Source organism: Phallusia mammillata, chromosome 6 (genome assembly GCF_965637545.1).
Source record: "Phallusia mammillata chromosome 6, kaPhaMamm4.hap1.1, whole genome shotgun sequence".
NCBI lineage: Eukaryota > Metazoa > Chordata > Ascidiacea > Phlebobranchia > Ascidiidae > Phallusia > Phallusia mammillata.
The window spans coordinates 11,510,114-11,522,461 of NC_137257.1; the positions used below are offsets into that span (position 1 = coordinate 11,510,114).

General features: G+C 38.4%; 1 protein-coding gene across 6 annotated transcripts; it reads left to right on the top strand.

The window, feature by feature from the left end:
- Nucleotides 1-2,491: 2,491 nt before the first annotated feature.
- On the top strand, nucleotides 2,492-12,041 carry LOC145232158 (CUGBP Elav-like family member 3-A). Of its 6 annotated transcripts, none has more exons than XM_080096680.1 (18): nucleotides 2,492-2,640; nucleotides 2,745-2,855; nucleotides 2,958-3,000; nucleotides 3,522-3,643; nucleotides 3,705-3,791; nucleotides 3,869-4,021; nucleotides 5,969-6,051; nucleotides 7,265-7,313; nucleotides 7,416-7,521; nucleotides 7,599-7,701; nucleotides 7,821-7,964; nucleotides 8,112-8,208; nucleotides 8,458-8,682; nucleotides 9,005-9,064; nucleotides 9,164-9,319; nucleotides 9,615-9,758; nucleotides 9,967-10,124; nucleotides 11,029-12,041. In XM_080096680.1, exons 4-17 carry the CDS (start codon nucleotides 3,523-3,525, stop codon nucleotides 10,092-10,094), a joined length of 1,656 nt encoding a protein of 551 aa, XP_079952806.1. In that variant the 5' UTR covers nucleotides 2,492-2,640; nucleotides 2,745-2,855; nucleotides 2,958-3,000; nucleotide 3,522; the 3' UTR covers nucleotides 10,095-10,124; nucleotides 11,029-12,041. The 6 variants fall into 6 exon arrangements, 5 of the variants coding, with proteins under 5 accessions (XP_079952806.1, XP_079952809.1, XP_079952807.1 ...); XR_013860840.1 differs by adding an exon at nucleotides 10,361-10,411 and having other exon boundaries at nucleotides 2,574-2,640; nucleotides 2,745-3,000; XM_080096683.1 differs by having other exon boundaries at nucleotides 2,574-2,640; nucleotides 2,745-3,000; nucleotides 8,458-8,622.
- Nucleotides 12,042-12,348: the final 307 nt, after the last annotated feature.

The following is a 12,348-nucleotide window of genomic DNA, read 5'->3' on the forward strand; positions in this document are numbered from 1 at the left end:
TGATTATTAGCCTTAACCGCCATGCTCTTTGCGCGATCCGTCGGTACATAGACTTTGTCTATAAGGCTATGTATAAACGTCTGGTTGCAAAACTGGTCACGCAGTCATCGAATTGCTTGTTTTTTACATTTACCAGAGTAATTTTGTGTGTTTAACGGTTTCTAGTTTAGGCTATAGAGATGAGTTTAGTTTCAAAACAAATATAAAACTTTCAAATTTGAACTGAGATAGTTGCAAATCCATGGTTAGAATAACATAGCCTACTATGACATTTTTTTAGCGAGCCCTATTTTTTACCATAGCAAACCATCTTAAAACAAACAACAAGTGTTTTGTGCGCGTAAATAGGTAGGCCTACCGTTTTGCAAATTGTCCTTGAAAGCAGTCAAATACGAAAAAGTCGGATCAGGCGTCTTTGGGTTTGATGCGATCGGTTTCGAGCTGGTTACGTCCAACAAATATCGGCCCCTAATTTTACTTTCTTTTTCGGTCTGACCTAAAATATTATCTGGGTCCGATAAGGCCAATAAGCACTATAGTGATACACGCCATGATTAAATAATTTACATGAATCAATAACCACAACAAATCACAGACAAAAAAAGTTAAACTTAACTTGGGGTGAGGTAAAACTCATTGAAATTTGACTGATAAGAATCGATCGTTACCTAACATCGGCGAATTCCGTATTGCGTATAGGCCAGTGGTTCTTAACCGGGGTTCGATCGAACCCCAGGGGTTCGGCAACACCGAATCAGGGGTTCGACGAAGGTCTTTTTGAAGTACAATGCAAATACTCGTTTTTGTCAAACTTTAGGGTGTATAGGTGAAAACGGCAATTTGTATTTGCCAAATATTAAAACACTGGAAGGTTAAACTTAGGCAGGGGTGTTTTAAACTGCTCTAAACAGTTTTTGTGTACTAAAAACAGTATTACCAGCCTAATAACCATATGTGTCAGAATTTTTGTACGCCTATTGTGTGCCAACAATGCGAACAAAACAGGTACCACAAGCATCACAATACAGATTATGACATCATATACACTTATGACTGATCTCCTCGTTGTGCAGCAAGCTAGAAATTAATCTGGCTTTTTGGGCGCTATTAGATGGTAAATACATGATATAAACCAAGTATTTAAAACAAAAATCAGGTAAATGGCGGCCGTTGATGAAATAAGAATCTTCGATGCGACCGTCCTAGCAAAATGGTTGTGCACCCCTGCACTGAAGTTTTTTTTTCTTTTTTTGACGTAACAATAAGCATTGTTCGCGTTGTTCGTAAGCAGAAACACAAAATGGGTTAAAAACCTAGGATGTAACTTTGGGGTTCGACCAAAGGCTGAAGGATATCGTAGGGCAGGGGTTCCCAACCTGTGGTACGCGTACCACTAGTGGTACGCAAGCTTTTTTTGCTTTTTCCGGTGGTTATATTTTGTTTATCTGGGTTTTTTTTTGAAAAAGACATTCCCCAGGCCTATTGTCATCGTTACGTAACTATTTCTGTTGTTTCGTATCATTACGATCTTCAAAATACAGGTCATGTCAATTGTCAACAAAAGCATAGTTGCTACTTGCTATGAAAAGCCGTACAACACTGTGGCACAGTTGGCGTTAATTATGTCAAATGATTGCTCTTGATAGATATTATCTACTGTTTTGTAGCTTAAGCTTCAAAAAGCGTTGAATGAAATATGATTCGAACAAATTAAATATGATTCGAACAAAATGTGCTGCAAGAAGTGGTACCATGCATAGAGCACATTAGTTCTCTATGGTGGTACGCGTGGCAGTGCAGAGCGTCCAAGTGGTACGAGATCGTAAAAAGGTTGGGAAGTTGGGAACCCCTGTCGTAGGGGTTCGGCCGTTATGAAAAGGTTAAGAACCACTGGTATAGGCTATGATTAGGATATGTTTGAAAGGAGTTTTGTGCCAATCTTATTATACATACAAATTAAAGTTGAAACCTTATAGTTGGCATGCTACGTAGGCTAGCTACAGTTTTGCGTATTAAATACTATTGATTCTGAAATCTGTTTGACCCACGTTTTTACATTTAGCTGAGTTTCCTTCAATTTGTCTATCAGTCCGAAACTTTTAACAGTAGGCTAGTCACAAATTCTGAGTGAGTGGTTGGTTTTTGCCCTGAACATTAATTGCGTGCAGAAAGGCGTCATGGTGTAGGTAGGCTGTGTGTTTTGTACTTCTACAGATTTGTAAATGGTACCGTTCTAGTCAAACTTATGCTCATCACTTACTTTTTTGACCACATCAACCTGTTTTTAGAGACTGGAAACCAGGGATTGACACTGGTATGACAACAGCACGATGCCTGATGACTTATATAATATGGTAATAATACACATTAAAGCTTATTTTCGCAAGAAGATTGTTTTTTTTATTATACATTTTTTGTCTGCCTGTGCGATTGCTTCATGACATCTACACATAAAAATTTTGTCGTGATCAATTGCCAACAAGCACAACACGTTGCAAAGTATGCAGCAGCTTTCTGCACGCATGGGTCTGTTGTGGTATTCAATTATTTACATCAGCGCAGCACGTGCTTTTCGTGGTCATGAGGGCAAGTCTTTGTGCGTAAGTGCTCTACATGCGTTGATAATCATTTAAAACAAAGGTAAGTACACACAAAGGCGCAATAACATAATTGTTGGTTTACTTCCATCCCGCTATTCATTTGGAAGTCTAATGAGAATCACGCTGGTTCCTTTTTTCTTCAAGCGTATCCAGTAGCCAGCTGCCGTGTTCGACAAGTAGAGCGACTGGCTCATATATAAGGAGACGAATGTGTATGGTCAAAGCACACTACTATACGGAGTAGCAGTGATTTCGGTGCGTGAAAATTTTAAATCAAGAAAGAACAAGATATTTTGAGATTCATCTAGTTCACTGTACAAAAGAATTTAACGCTGTCTGTTATTGTGTACTAAACAGAAACAACTTAGAAGAAACCTAAGTATCAGAAATCAACTAGCAGGTAAGGCATCTATACTTTACTTTAATAATTTGTATACATGTATGTAAATGGTGTATATATGTGTGTAATGATGATATGCTATTAAGACTGTGCAGTCTATACTCTAATTATGATGTAAATGAGTGTGTCTGGCCGGCTTTTATGGTTGGACAAATTTACTAAAAAATGTATTTGGTTCAATAGGATAATGTATCGTGTTAAACACAATTGAATTAAATTGATGAAAAATAAAGTTTTTTTAAACCATTTTATAGTGCTTTTTAAAAGTGACTGCTGTGTACGAGACAGCTGGTGTGAATGATGTATTGCTTTTTCATTGTACTGTGGATTAGACTATTTCCTGCTTCCAAAATGGCTGTCCCCACAGCATATACATCTTGATTAACTGTAACTTCCTTTCTCTGCAACAAAACTGTAATGTCAGTGGGGTATTGTGCAATTGGGGATGTGACTTTTAGTTAAAAATGTGTTGCGGTATTTGACCCACAAGCACATTTTCATTGTTTTTTGGTGTTTTGTAGAATGGCTATGGCTGTTCAAGGTGCCGCTCAATTTATACAGCCTACTATTTCACCAATGATAAACGGAGCTGTGCCATTAACCATGCACCACCAATCACTTGATTCAGGCATTAATCCACATGGTAAGAGTGTGTCCAGTGATTGAATTATCTGTTTATTAAAAAAAATATTTAATTTACTCAGGTTTTCCACACACACAATTTTCAGCCATGCATCCCACACATTGCAGCATAAATGCCCTGGGCGGCTTGTCACTTCCAATGATAAAAGGTGAAAAATTATCTTTTTCAACATGTTTCATCATTTGCAGACTATATTTACATGTTGCCAATTTTTTGTCAATGCAGATCCAATGGAAAAAGAGGATGATGCCATAAAACTGTTTATTGGTCAAGTTCCAAAGAACTGGGAAGAAAAAGAATTGCGGCAGCTTTTTTCATCATTTGGAGAAATCTATGAATTGTCTGTTCTTAGAGACAAATACACCGGCATGCACAAGGGTAAGACTTGGCCAGTTGTCACTGATATATCATTAAATGTTGTAACTGCTACAACAGTTATGTGGTAAGTGTTTAATGGAAGTAGTTTTTAATCCTTTTTAAAAGGATATGTACACTTGGTAATTGTTGTAATCACTAAGTAACAATTACCATGTCCACTCTAACTGGCTTGTTGTCTGAAGCATACTATTAGATCCATTGCAAGTTTCCTCTACATAAGAGAAATCCTTTATAATAACACAAAAGCTTTAAAAACATCATCAGCGTTGTTTTGAAAAACGTTAAAGCGTTGCTCAGTGACGTGCGCACTGATCAATAAAAGCTTTTGATTGGTGGAAGATAATTATCCATCGATTTTTTGCGTCCAAGGGACATCTGTTCCGTGTAACGGCAGTCGCCTTTCTCTGTCCCCATTTCCATGGATTTTCGGAAAGGCCTTTAGGCGAGCATAGGTTCATGTTAGCACACAATGAATTTATTGATTTCCAGACGCTGTAGCAGTTATCAGAAAGGCTTTTGCTTCTATTGCTTAACCGCACTTACACGTAATACATTACACAAATATCCATTTTTGACATGTGTGTTTCCTTTTATTGGTATAACATTTTATACTGAAGTGTCTTATCCCTGTTAAGCAACCTGCTTGTAAAAACAAAGGTGAAATATCTGATATAACCCGACTTTCATGTGTGTGATTTCACGTGTTTGTAACTGCTCAAAAAGTAAGGCACGAAAACATCTAGTATAGGCTTCTTCATTGTGTGTTGCAATGTAAAAAGTTGGTTATAGTTTCGGGTGACATCTGGTGCATTGACCATACATTTATTGCGCGATGGACAGCGGTTCAAGGCAGATGGTCGTTTGTTGTCTTTTTGCGATTTTGCGGGCGCAGATGGCGCTTGCCAGCCGTCCCTGACAACCACTGCCCTACATATGTCGCCTTTCACTAATTTCTTGCTATTGCCGTTATTGTCGTCGGACGCAAGTAATCCCTCACGAGACTAAACTAAGATTAGTAATCACTCGAAAGTGGTACTACAACTCGTGTTCGGTGTTGGCGTTTGCACTCGTCTACCGGACGGAGGTTAATGACATGTTTGGAGCATGTACTACTGCCCGCTCAGCAACCCTAAGTTATAAATTCCATTAATAATTAATAATCCTCTGGTTACCTTTGCGTCATCCTTGTGTAGAAATCTATCGTGGAAGCACATATTATTGATATGGGGAGAGTTCGAGGGTCGGTTGGCGGTTGATCAAATCACTGCGATGTTTAGCACATAATTTCTAACTACGTTCCAAAATAAATGTCGTTTCCCGGGTAAAAATATGTACTAAAACGCTTTGTGATGTTTTTAACTTAAAAAGGGTTGCTTAATGCAAAAGAAAAGGCCTGTTATACACATGGTAACAAACTCACCCAGACTACAAGTAATATCGTGGAGGTTTGTCCCAAATTTGATTATGCGTCGTGTGGTAACCAGGACAATTACCAATAACCATTGGTTGCTGTTGAACTGGCCTGATTTGCCCGCGCTGGATAATGAACCACAATGGATCAATTAGTTTCGCCCAAATGCATTTCAATCTATTTGTGTCAGGGCATCGGTAATCTCTTGCGGTCTTAAGATTTTGCGATGCTTTCTGTCATCTTGCTAAATGGACTTGAGGTTGCTAAAGTTCTGATTAGAAACAAACAACATTGATTTTTCATCAAAATTATGTTTTAAGATAGCTTCGTAGTTGGACCTTGCCATGTGGTTTGCTCTGTTACATATGCCGGAATTCGTAGCTGGCCTCAGTTGAACTCAATTACCCATTCTTATTATTTCAAGGGCAGCCAAGGACAAGCGGCTGTCCGTAACAAAACAACATTCCAATCGATAGAGATAAGACGTAACCAATCTATTTCCCCATTGTGAAAATGACTTTGTTTTTTTTGCTCAGGTTGTGCATTTCTTACCTTTGTCAAGAAGATAGCGGCTTTAAACGCGCAAAATGCTCTACACGAAAGAAAAACTTTGCCAGGGGTAAGTAATATTTCGTTTTACTTACGGTTCAATGGTATGGGCATAAATGCCTATGGTTGATCATTGTTTACATTTTATCCTAATTTGGATGGTTTGTAATTGCGGCACAATCGTGCGTGGACTTCAGACAGCGTGGAATATGTTGGCTGTCATCAATCCGCGTAAGATTTCCCGCAAAACGCTTTGTCGCCATCTAGCACCGTAAAAAATATTTTATTATTTCCCTGGCGCCACCACGCGGAAGACAGATTTTTTAAGTGTTTGCAATCAGCTTTGAATCGAGTGTAACATCTCCGCGCTTAAGTAGTATCAAATGAGTTAATAACAATTCCAATTTGTAGCAGAATTTCAAACATTTTTCGACCGTCAAATTCACAAAAAAACGCTTTCGGGTGGTCATGTTTTTCCCGAAGGATTTGCAAAGTTGATTTTTTAGTGCGCGAACAAATCAAAACTTCGCAAACATTAGGCAAAATCATAACAATTCTCGAAATAATGGTACAATTATGTTAGTACAACAAGTAACAGCATGAATGTTCATGTTGGTTTAACGACCCCTGATTTTATTTTGTACTGTCCGTCTGGACATCTGACGTCCAAATGAAAATGTCATTTATAATTCATGTTGATCAGATGACGTAGCGGGTGCACGCTGCTACCTGAATCCCGTAAAATTTTATTGCAGTGTCGCTGTGTCCACGTTTATACGCACGACTCTAAATAATTGATGAACGTCTTCATACAGCAGCAGGCGCATAAGGCAGCTGAGAAAAATTACGTCTTCCGGTTTAGAATCTTCTTTGACCACTTTCTTATACAAGCACAGCGTGCACTCCCCGTACTGCAGCCGTCTTTTAATCACTCAAAAATAATTGTCGATCAATATCCAACGCTCATGAATATTTAAAGCGTCTTTCTCCTCCTGCATGCCTGGGATCGATAGAGCTGTGCTTTCGTAACTGAATGTGCACAAGCCAGTCAGTTTACTCAAGTGACTAGACTGAAACTAGAGCTGCTATTCATTGCATCGTCAAAACGCTGAGATCTAAAGTTTACGAATGGTTTTGCCACAAGTTGTTTATTGTCAAGAGGTAGCAAAGTTAAAATTGATGTCAACGAAATTTAGTTTATACATGTTAGAGTACAATGGTGTGATAAATAGTCCAGAAAACCTTTTACAATGTTATGCTTAAAGTGCTGTTTGTTTTTGCAGATGAACCATCCTCTGCAAGTGAAGCCTGCTGACACTGTCAACAAAGGCGGTAAGTTAAGGCTATGCTTTTTTTAATTTTTGGTTGTTAATGTTTGAAAATATCTAAAATAAAAAATGGTTGATGTAATACGTATGTCTTAATTATCCTTAGAAGACCGAAAGCTCTTCATCGGGATGTTAGGAAAACGACAAACTGAAGAAGACGTTCAAGCACTATTTGAACCCTTTGGAAATATCGAGGAGTGTACCATACTTCGGTTCGTACTTCACTGCAATACAACGATCTATATAAGGCTTGGAACATTACTCAACATCCTTAAATTGTTGTTTGCAGAACACCGGAAGGACAAAGCAAGGGTTGTGCTTTTGTAAAACTCTCAACAAATCAGGAAGCCAGAGCAGCCATTGATTCTCTGCATGGAAGCCAGACAATGCCTGTGAGTCAAAATCGAAAGCCTGTTGAGTTTTATCAAAAACCAAAATTTCAACTGTCTTAGGTTCTAAGCAACTAAGCTTTGGAACTTAACTTGTGTAACGACCAAACTATTTTTACTAGGGAGCATCATCAAGTTTGGTTGTAAAATTTGCCGACACTGATAAGGAACGTGCCATCAGACGCATGCAGCAGATGGCGCAAACATACGGATTAGTTAATCCTGTACCAGTGCAAGTTGGAACATACAGTCTGCCATACCCACAGGTAACTATACCATGGTGTGAAATTGTTTTAAACGATCGTAGCAGAGTAGAGATGAGGCTGGTGTAGGTGTACATGTTTCATTGCATTTTCGTCAAGCCGACGCCCACCAACAACAATGACATTTAAAAACGAATGAATATTTTATAGACTGTCATCCCAGCTGCTGGATGGAACTCACTGGCTGCGCCGCAACCAGCTATAAACGGCCTTGCTCCGGCTACAGCTGTCTTACCATCCCAGACAGGTAACACGTGTGTTGAATTGAATTATTGACGGTTTATATCATTATTCGGTATTTCTAAAAATCGCTTGATAAATGCTGATAAATGTAATAGAATTGAGTGTAGTAAAAAGAAATGGATTTAAACTCTAAATTAAACCTTTGAATGTCAGTCTTTGCAATGTATTAACGCTTTATTGTCGAGTTACACCCTGTTGTAAATTGAACAGTTTTGTTGCACCATCCGCAATTCATCGCAAACTTACTTTTCAGTTTTGCACACTGGTCTTGCCAACCAACATCCCACCCAGTTGTCTGGCATTCCGAGCACACCCCAGAGCCCAGTGGCGCCCCTAGCGGCAGTCAACATGGTCCAACCGACCTCGTCATCATCGGTTGTTGGTTCCACACCTGAGGCAATGTATCAAGCCTACCCAGGTAGTCAATCCCAATGTGCTGTTGCCGCAAATATGAATGGGCATGCTGCTAACACCATGTGTAAGTGTTGTCTTCCATTCTTTGATTTGTGATTGGTCAGCCTGAATAACTGACTGACCAATTAGCATGTATTCGTTTTGGTCAGAACTAAAAATCGCATGAGATTCATTTCACTGGATATTTTTACACTTACATTATTCAATTCCCAAATGAATTCCACTTTAATGAGTGAATATATGAGCACCGCCAATTTGATCAAACCAACTTCAAGTCATTCCTCTACAATATAAACTTAATTTTACTCATGCGCTAAATTTGTTTCCATTACCGGTTGATAATGTTCTACGTAACGATTAATGTCATTTGCAAATTTATTTTTTAGCTCAGACGCCGCCTATTGTTGAACTTTCCCAGCCCTACCCGCAATCTCAACCATACACAGGTAAGTCTCGATATCATTCGTAGAAAAACTCACTATAGCACAGACTTACTTTTATCGACCCTAAAAACAACAGTTCCTGATATCGCCATTTTATTTTAGTAGTGTACGTTCCTGCCCAATCATATGGAGCCACTCAATACGCCCCGGCAGTCGCCCCTGCAGCTACACCTGTTTTACCCGCTGCTGCTGCCGCTGCTGCTGCGGCTCAAGCTGCACCGGGCGTTTCTGGAGGTCCACATCAACCCCAGAAAGAAGGTAGGAATTTCACACATGATTTTTTGCCTGTGTCCTGAAACCAAAATGAAACGCTTGGCATTATCGAACTCTGTAAGGTTTTCAATAGAAAAGTTGTTTTGTCGAGCAAAAGTCAGAGTAATGTCCAAATAAGGGCAAGTTATCGAAACATAACCATCACGCGTGATTCAAAGTAGATTAGAATTCCCTTTAAAGTGTCCAAGTCTCGCTTGAGATGTGGCTGTGAGTGATATCCCATATGTCATCATGTTTAGTTAGAATCCAGCTCTTTACATGTAGATTTGTGTTTTGACAGGGCCGGAGGGGTGTAATTTGTTTATTTACCATCTGCCGCAAGATTTTACGGATGCCGATTTGCGCAACGTTTTTCAACCTTTCGGCAACGTGATTTCGGCCAAAGTCTTCATTGACCGGGCCACAAATCAAAGTAAATGCTTTGGTGAGTCGACAGCAAAATATTTAACGGATAATATAATCTTTTTTCGAAAATCACCCTTCCGCCTGTACGCTACACTAAATACAAAACAACTGAATTAGTACTATATAAAAATGGACCCAAAGTTGAACAAAGAGTTTCTACCGATTATTTAATTTTGTTCAGCTAATTGTGTCGGAGAAATTAAAAAACTTTATTTTTATTTTTGCAGGCTTTGTTAGTTTCGACAATGCCATCAGTTCACAAGCCGCAATTCAAACCATGAACGGTTTCCAAATTGGCATGAAACGCCTCAAGGTCCAACTAAAGCGACCCAAGGAGCAAAGCAGACCCTACTAACCGTTCGCACCGCACACCTCTGCTTTATCGGTAAGATTTTCGTGTGTGCTTGATATGCAAAAACATGTGTGAAGGTTTGTTTAATAACCTACATGGTTGACTCAAGCAAAACCTGCCTACCTAATGATCGTTGATGCTAATGATGAGTTTAAAACGGTAATAACTCTGTGTATATGTAAAATCGCGGTAAACTTGAACCACACAGTGTCATGGAGAAATATGCTGTTAGGGGACTTTCATCAAGATTTTCATCTGTACTCTTATAGATTGTGCCTCGACTGGCACTTAATATTACAAAACAATGGGATCTCTCGAAGGTTTAAACCTGTGTTATGTTGTAGTGTTCGTGCAAGCGTCGTTGTCAGGTGTCAATTATTAATTATGGACTGAATGCGTGTATCTACATATGTTCGCAAAAAGTAATTTTGACGGCTTTTGTTGTTCCGCAATGTGGTGCACAGTTCGTGCACGAGTGGTGATTCTTAATTCTGTCACGTTACAGTTTCAATATTACTTGTTTTTGTCGTTTGTTGAAATCAATTTGTTATTTATATGATCACGTAAATTTCTTTTATTTATGTCGATGTTGTGATATTTGATTGGTACATATATAGAAATAAGACGGGTCATTTTGCTCGTTATGTTACCGTGTTGTGGTCCAACATTTCCAATTTAATTTTATTGTTTTTTATGGCAAAATGGTTTATTTTTGTGCAATTGATACCCAATATTTCTATAGTTTTGTGAGATGACAGTTAACATTTTTTTTATAAATCGCATTTAAATTCCTAAATATAAGCAAAATTGCTTAATTTCTAGAAAGCATTTCATAATTCCAAACATTGTAAACAAAAAATGTAAACAAAATGTGTAAAAAATATTACGAATTTTTAGCAACATTTTCGATAGATCTTTAAAATCTTTTTTATTTCAGTTTTCCGGTTCAATTTCCTCCTGCGTGATGTAAATACAATCATAACTTGCTGCGGATGACGCTTTTCGCGACTTGCCGAAGCACGGATGGGGACACTCTGTGCAATCTTCCTAATTCACTATTGTACATAGATTATTACCTTTGTCACGTCGATGGTTTAAAATCACTAGAGTTCACTAGTTGTTGTTTCGACCAACCTTCAAAGTGCAAACCAGTCTTGCTGTGTTTTCCTGTACATAAACCTATTGTTGCTTTTTATTCCAATGCGTGTCATTTTAGCCACGTTCCCAGCGGCTTGCCTGTGTGTATATTTATGGATGCTAATTTGACCGAACATTGCAGATGAACTGTGAAATTATCACAAACACGATTAGCTTTATTTCAAAGTGTTGAGAAAGTGAAACGTACTTGCAGCTATAAACATTTCGTGGTACTATATGAAATCATTTTTTTCACTTAATTTTATTTTCCTACCGAACTGATTGCTGTTGTGCGACTAACCTTTTATTATTTGCTTACATCCCGAAATTTTTTATTTTTTAAATCGAACTTTAATGAAAATAAAATGTCAACGGCACGATACCTATTATATCTAATGTTTTTTGTTTTTTGCAAGTATGACGTTTTCTGCGCCATTCTACAGAGTTTGTACTTTATATCTTCAACGATTCGCCGTGTACACATTCCCCCAGCGCCCATTTCGCACTGTGTATTAATTTTTTTCGATTTTATCCCCGACTTTCGTCGTTGCTTTTGGTTGCAGCAAAATGATTGCAATTCCGTTCTTCATGTGCAGTAACATTTTTTTGCCGAATCGGTGCTCCCATTTTCCTACGTTTTATTTATTCGTTTTGGAATCTAGTTAGTAGTGTCTCATTTTTCTCCTGGATGCTGCCATAACCCTGCTGCTTTTCTCTGCAAATCTTGCGACTGTGTGATTTTTGACACAAGAGGTACTAAAACACCTACTTTGTTGTACATAAAAGCGGAAAATAGAAATTTCAAACATTTGATGATCTTGTTTATTATTGGTTTAAAGAGTTTTTCTGTCCATACCGAAAACTGCTAATCGTTAGTGCCAGAATGGACAGATGGTTTAGTTCAGAGCTTTTTTTACGTCATGGAAACAATCCGTCGACTAAGTTTCCAATCACAAATTTATAAACAAGAGTCAGATGTGTGTTACCACACATTCTAGAGCAGTGGTTCTCAACCTTTTTTACTATGCGACCCCCTTTAAAGATTTTCTAACACCACGCGACCCCTTTACACACGCACACACACAGGAAGTTTAACTACCAGCATGTGTTGATTGTGTTC

Coding starts and splice junctions, on each gene's coding strand:
- LOC145232158 (XM_080096680.1), top strand. CDS start 3,523: ATGGCTATGGCTGTTCAAGGTGCCGCTCAATTTATACAGCCTACTATT. Junction 3,644..3,704: donor TTCAGGCATTAATCCACATG/GTAAGAGTGTGT, acceptor TAATTTACTCAG/GTTTTCCACACACACAATTT. Junction 6,052..7,264: donor AAAGAAAAACTTTGCCAGGG/GTAAGTAATATT, acceptor TTGTTTTTGCAG/ATGAACCATCCTCTGCAAGT.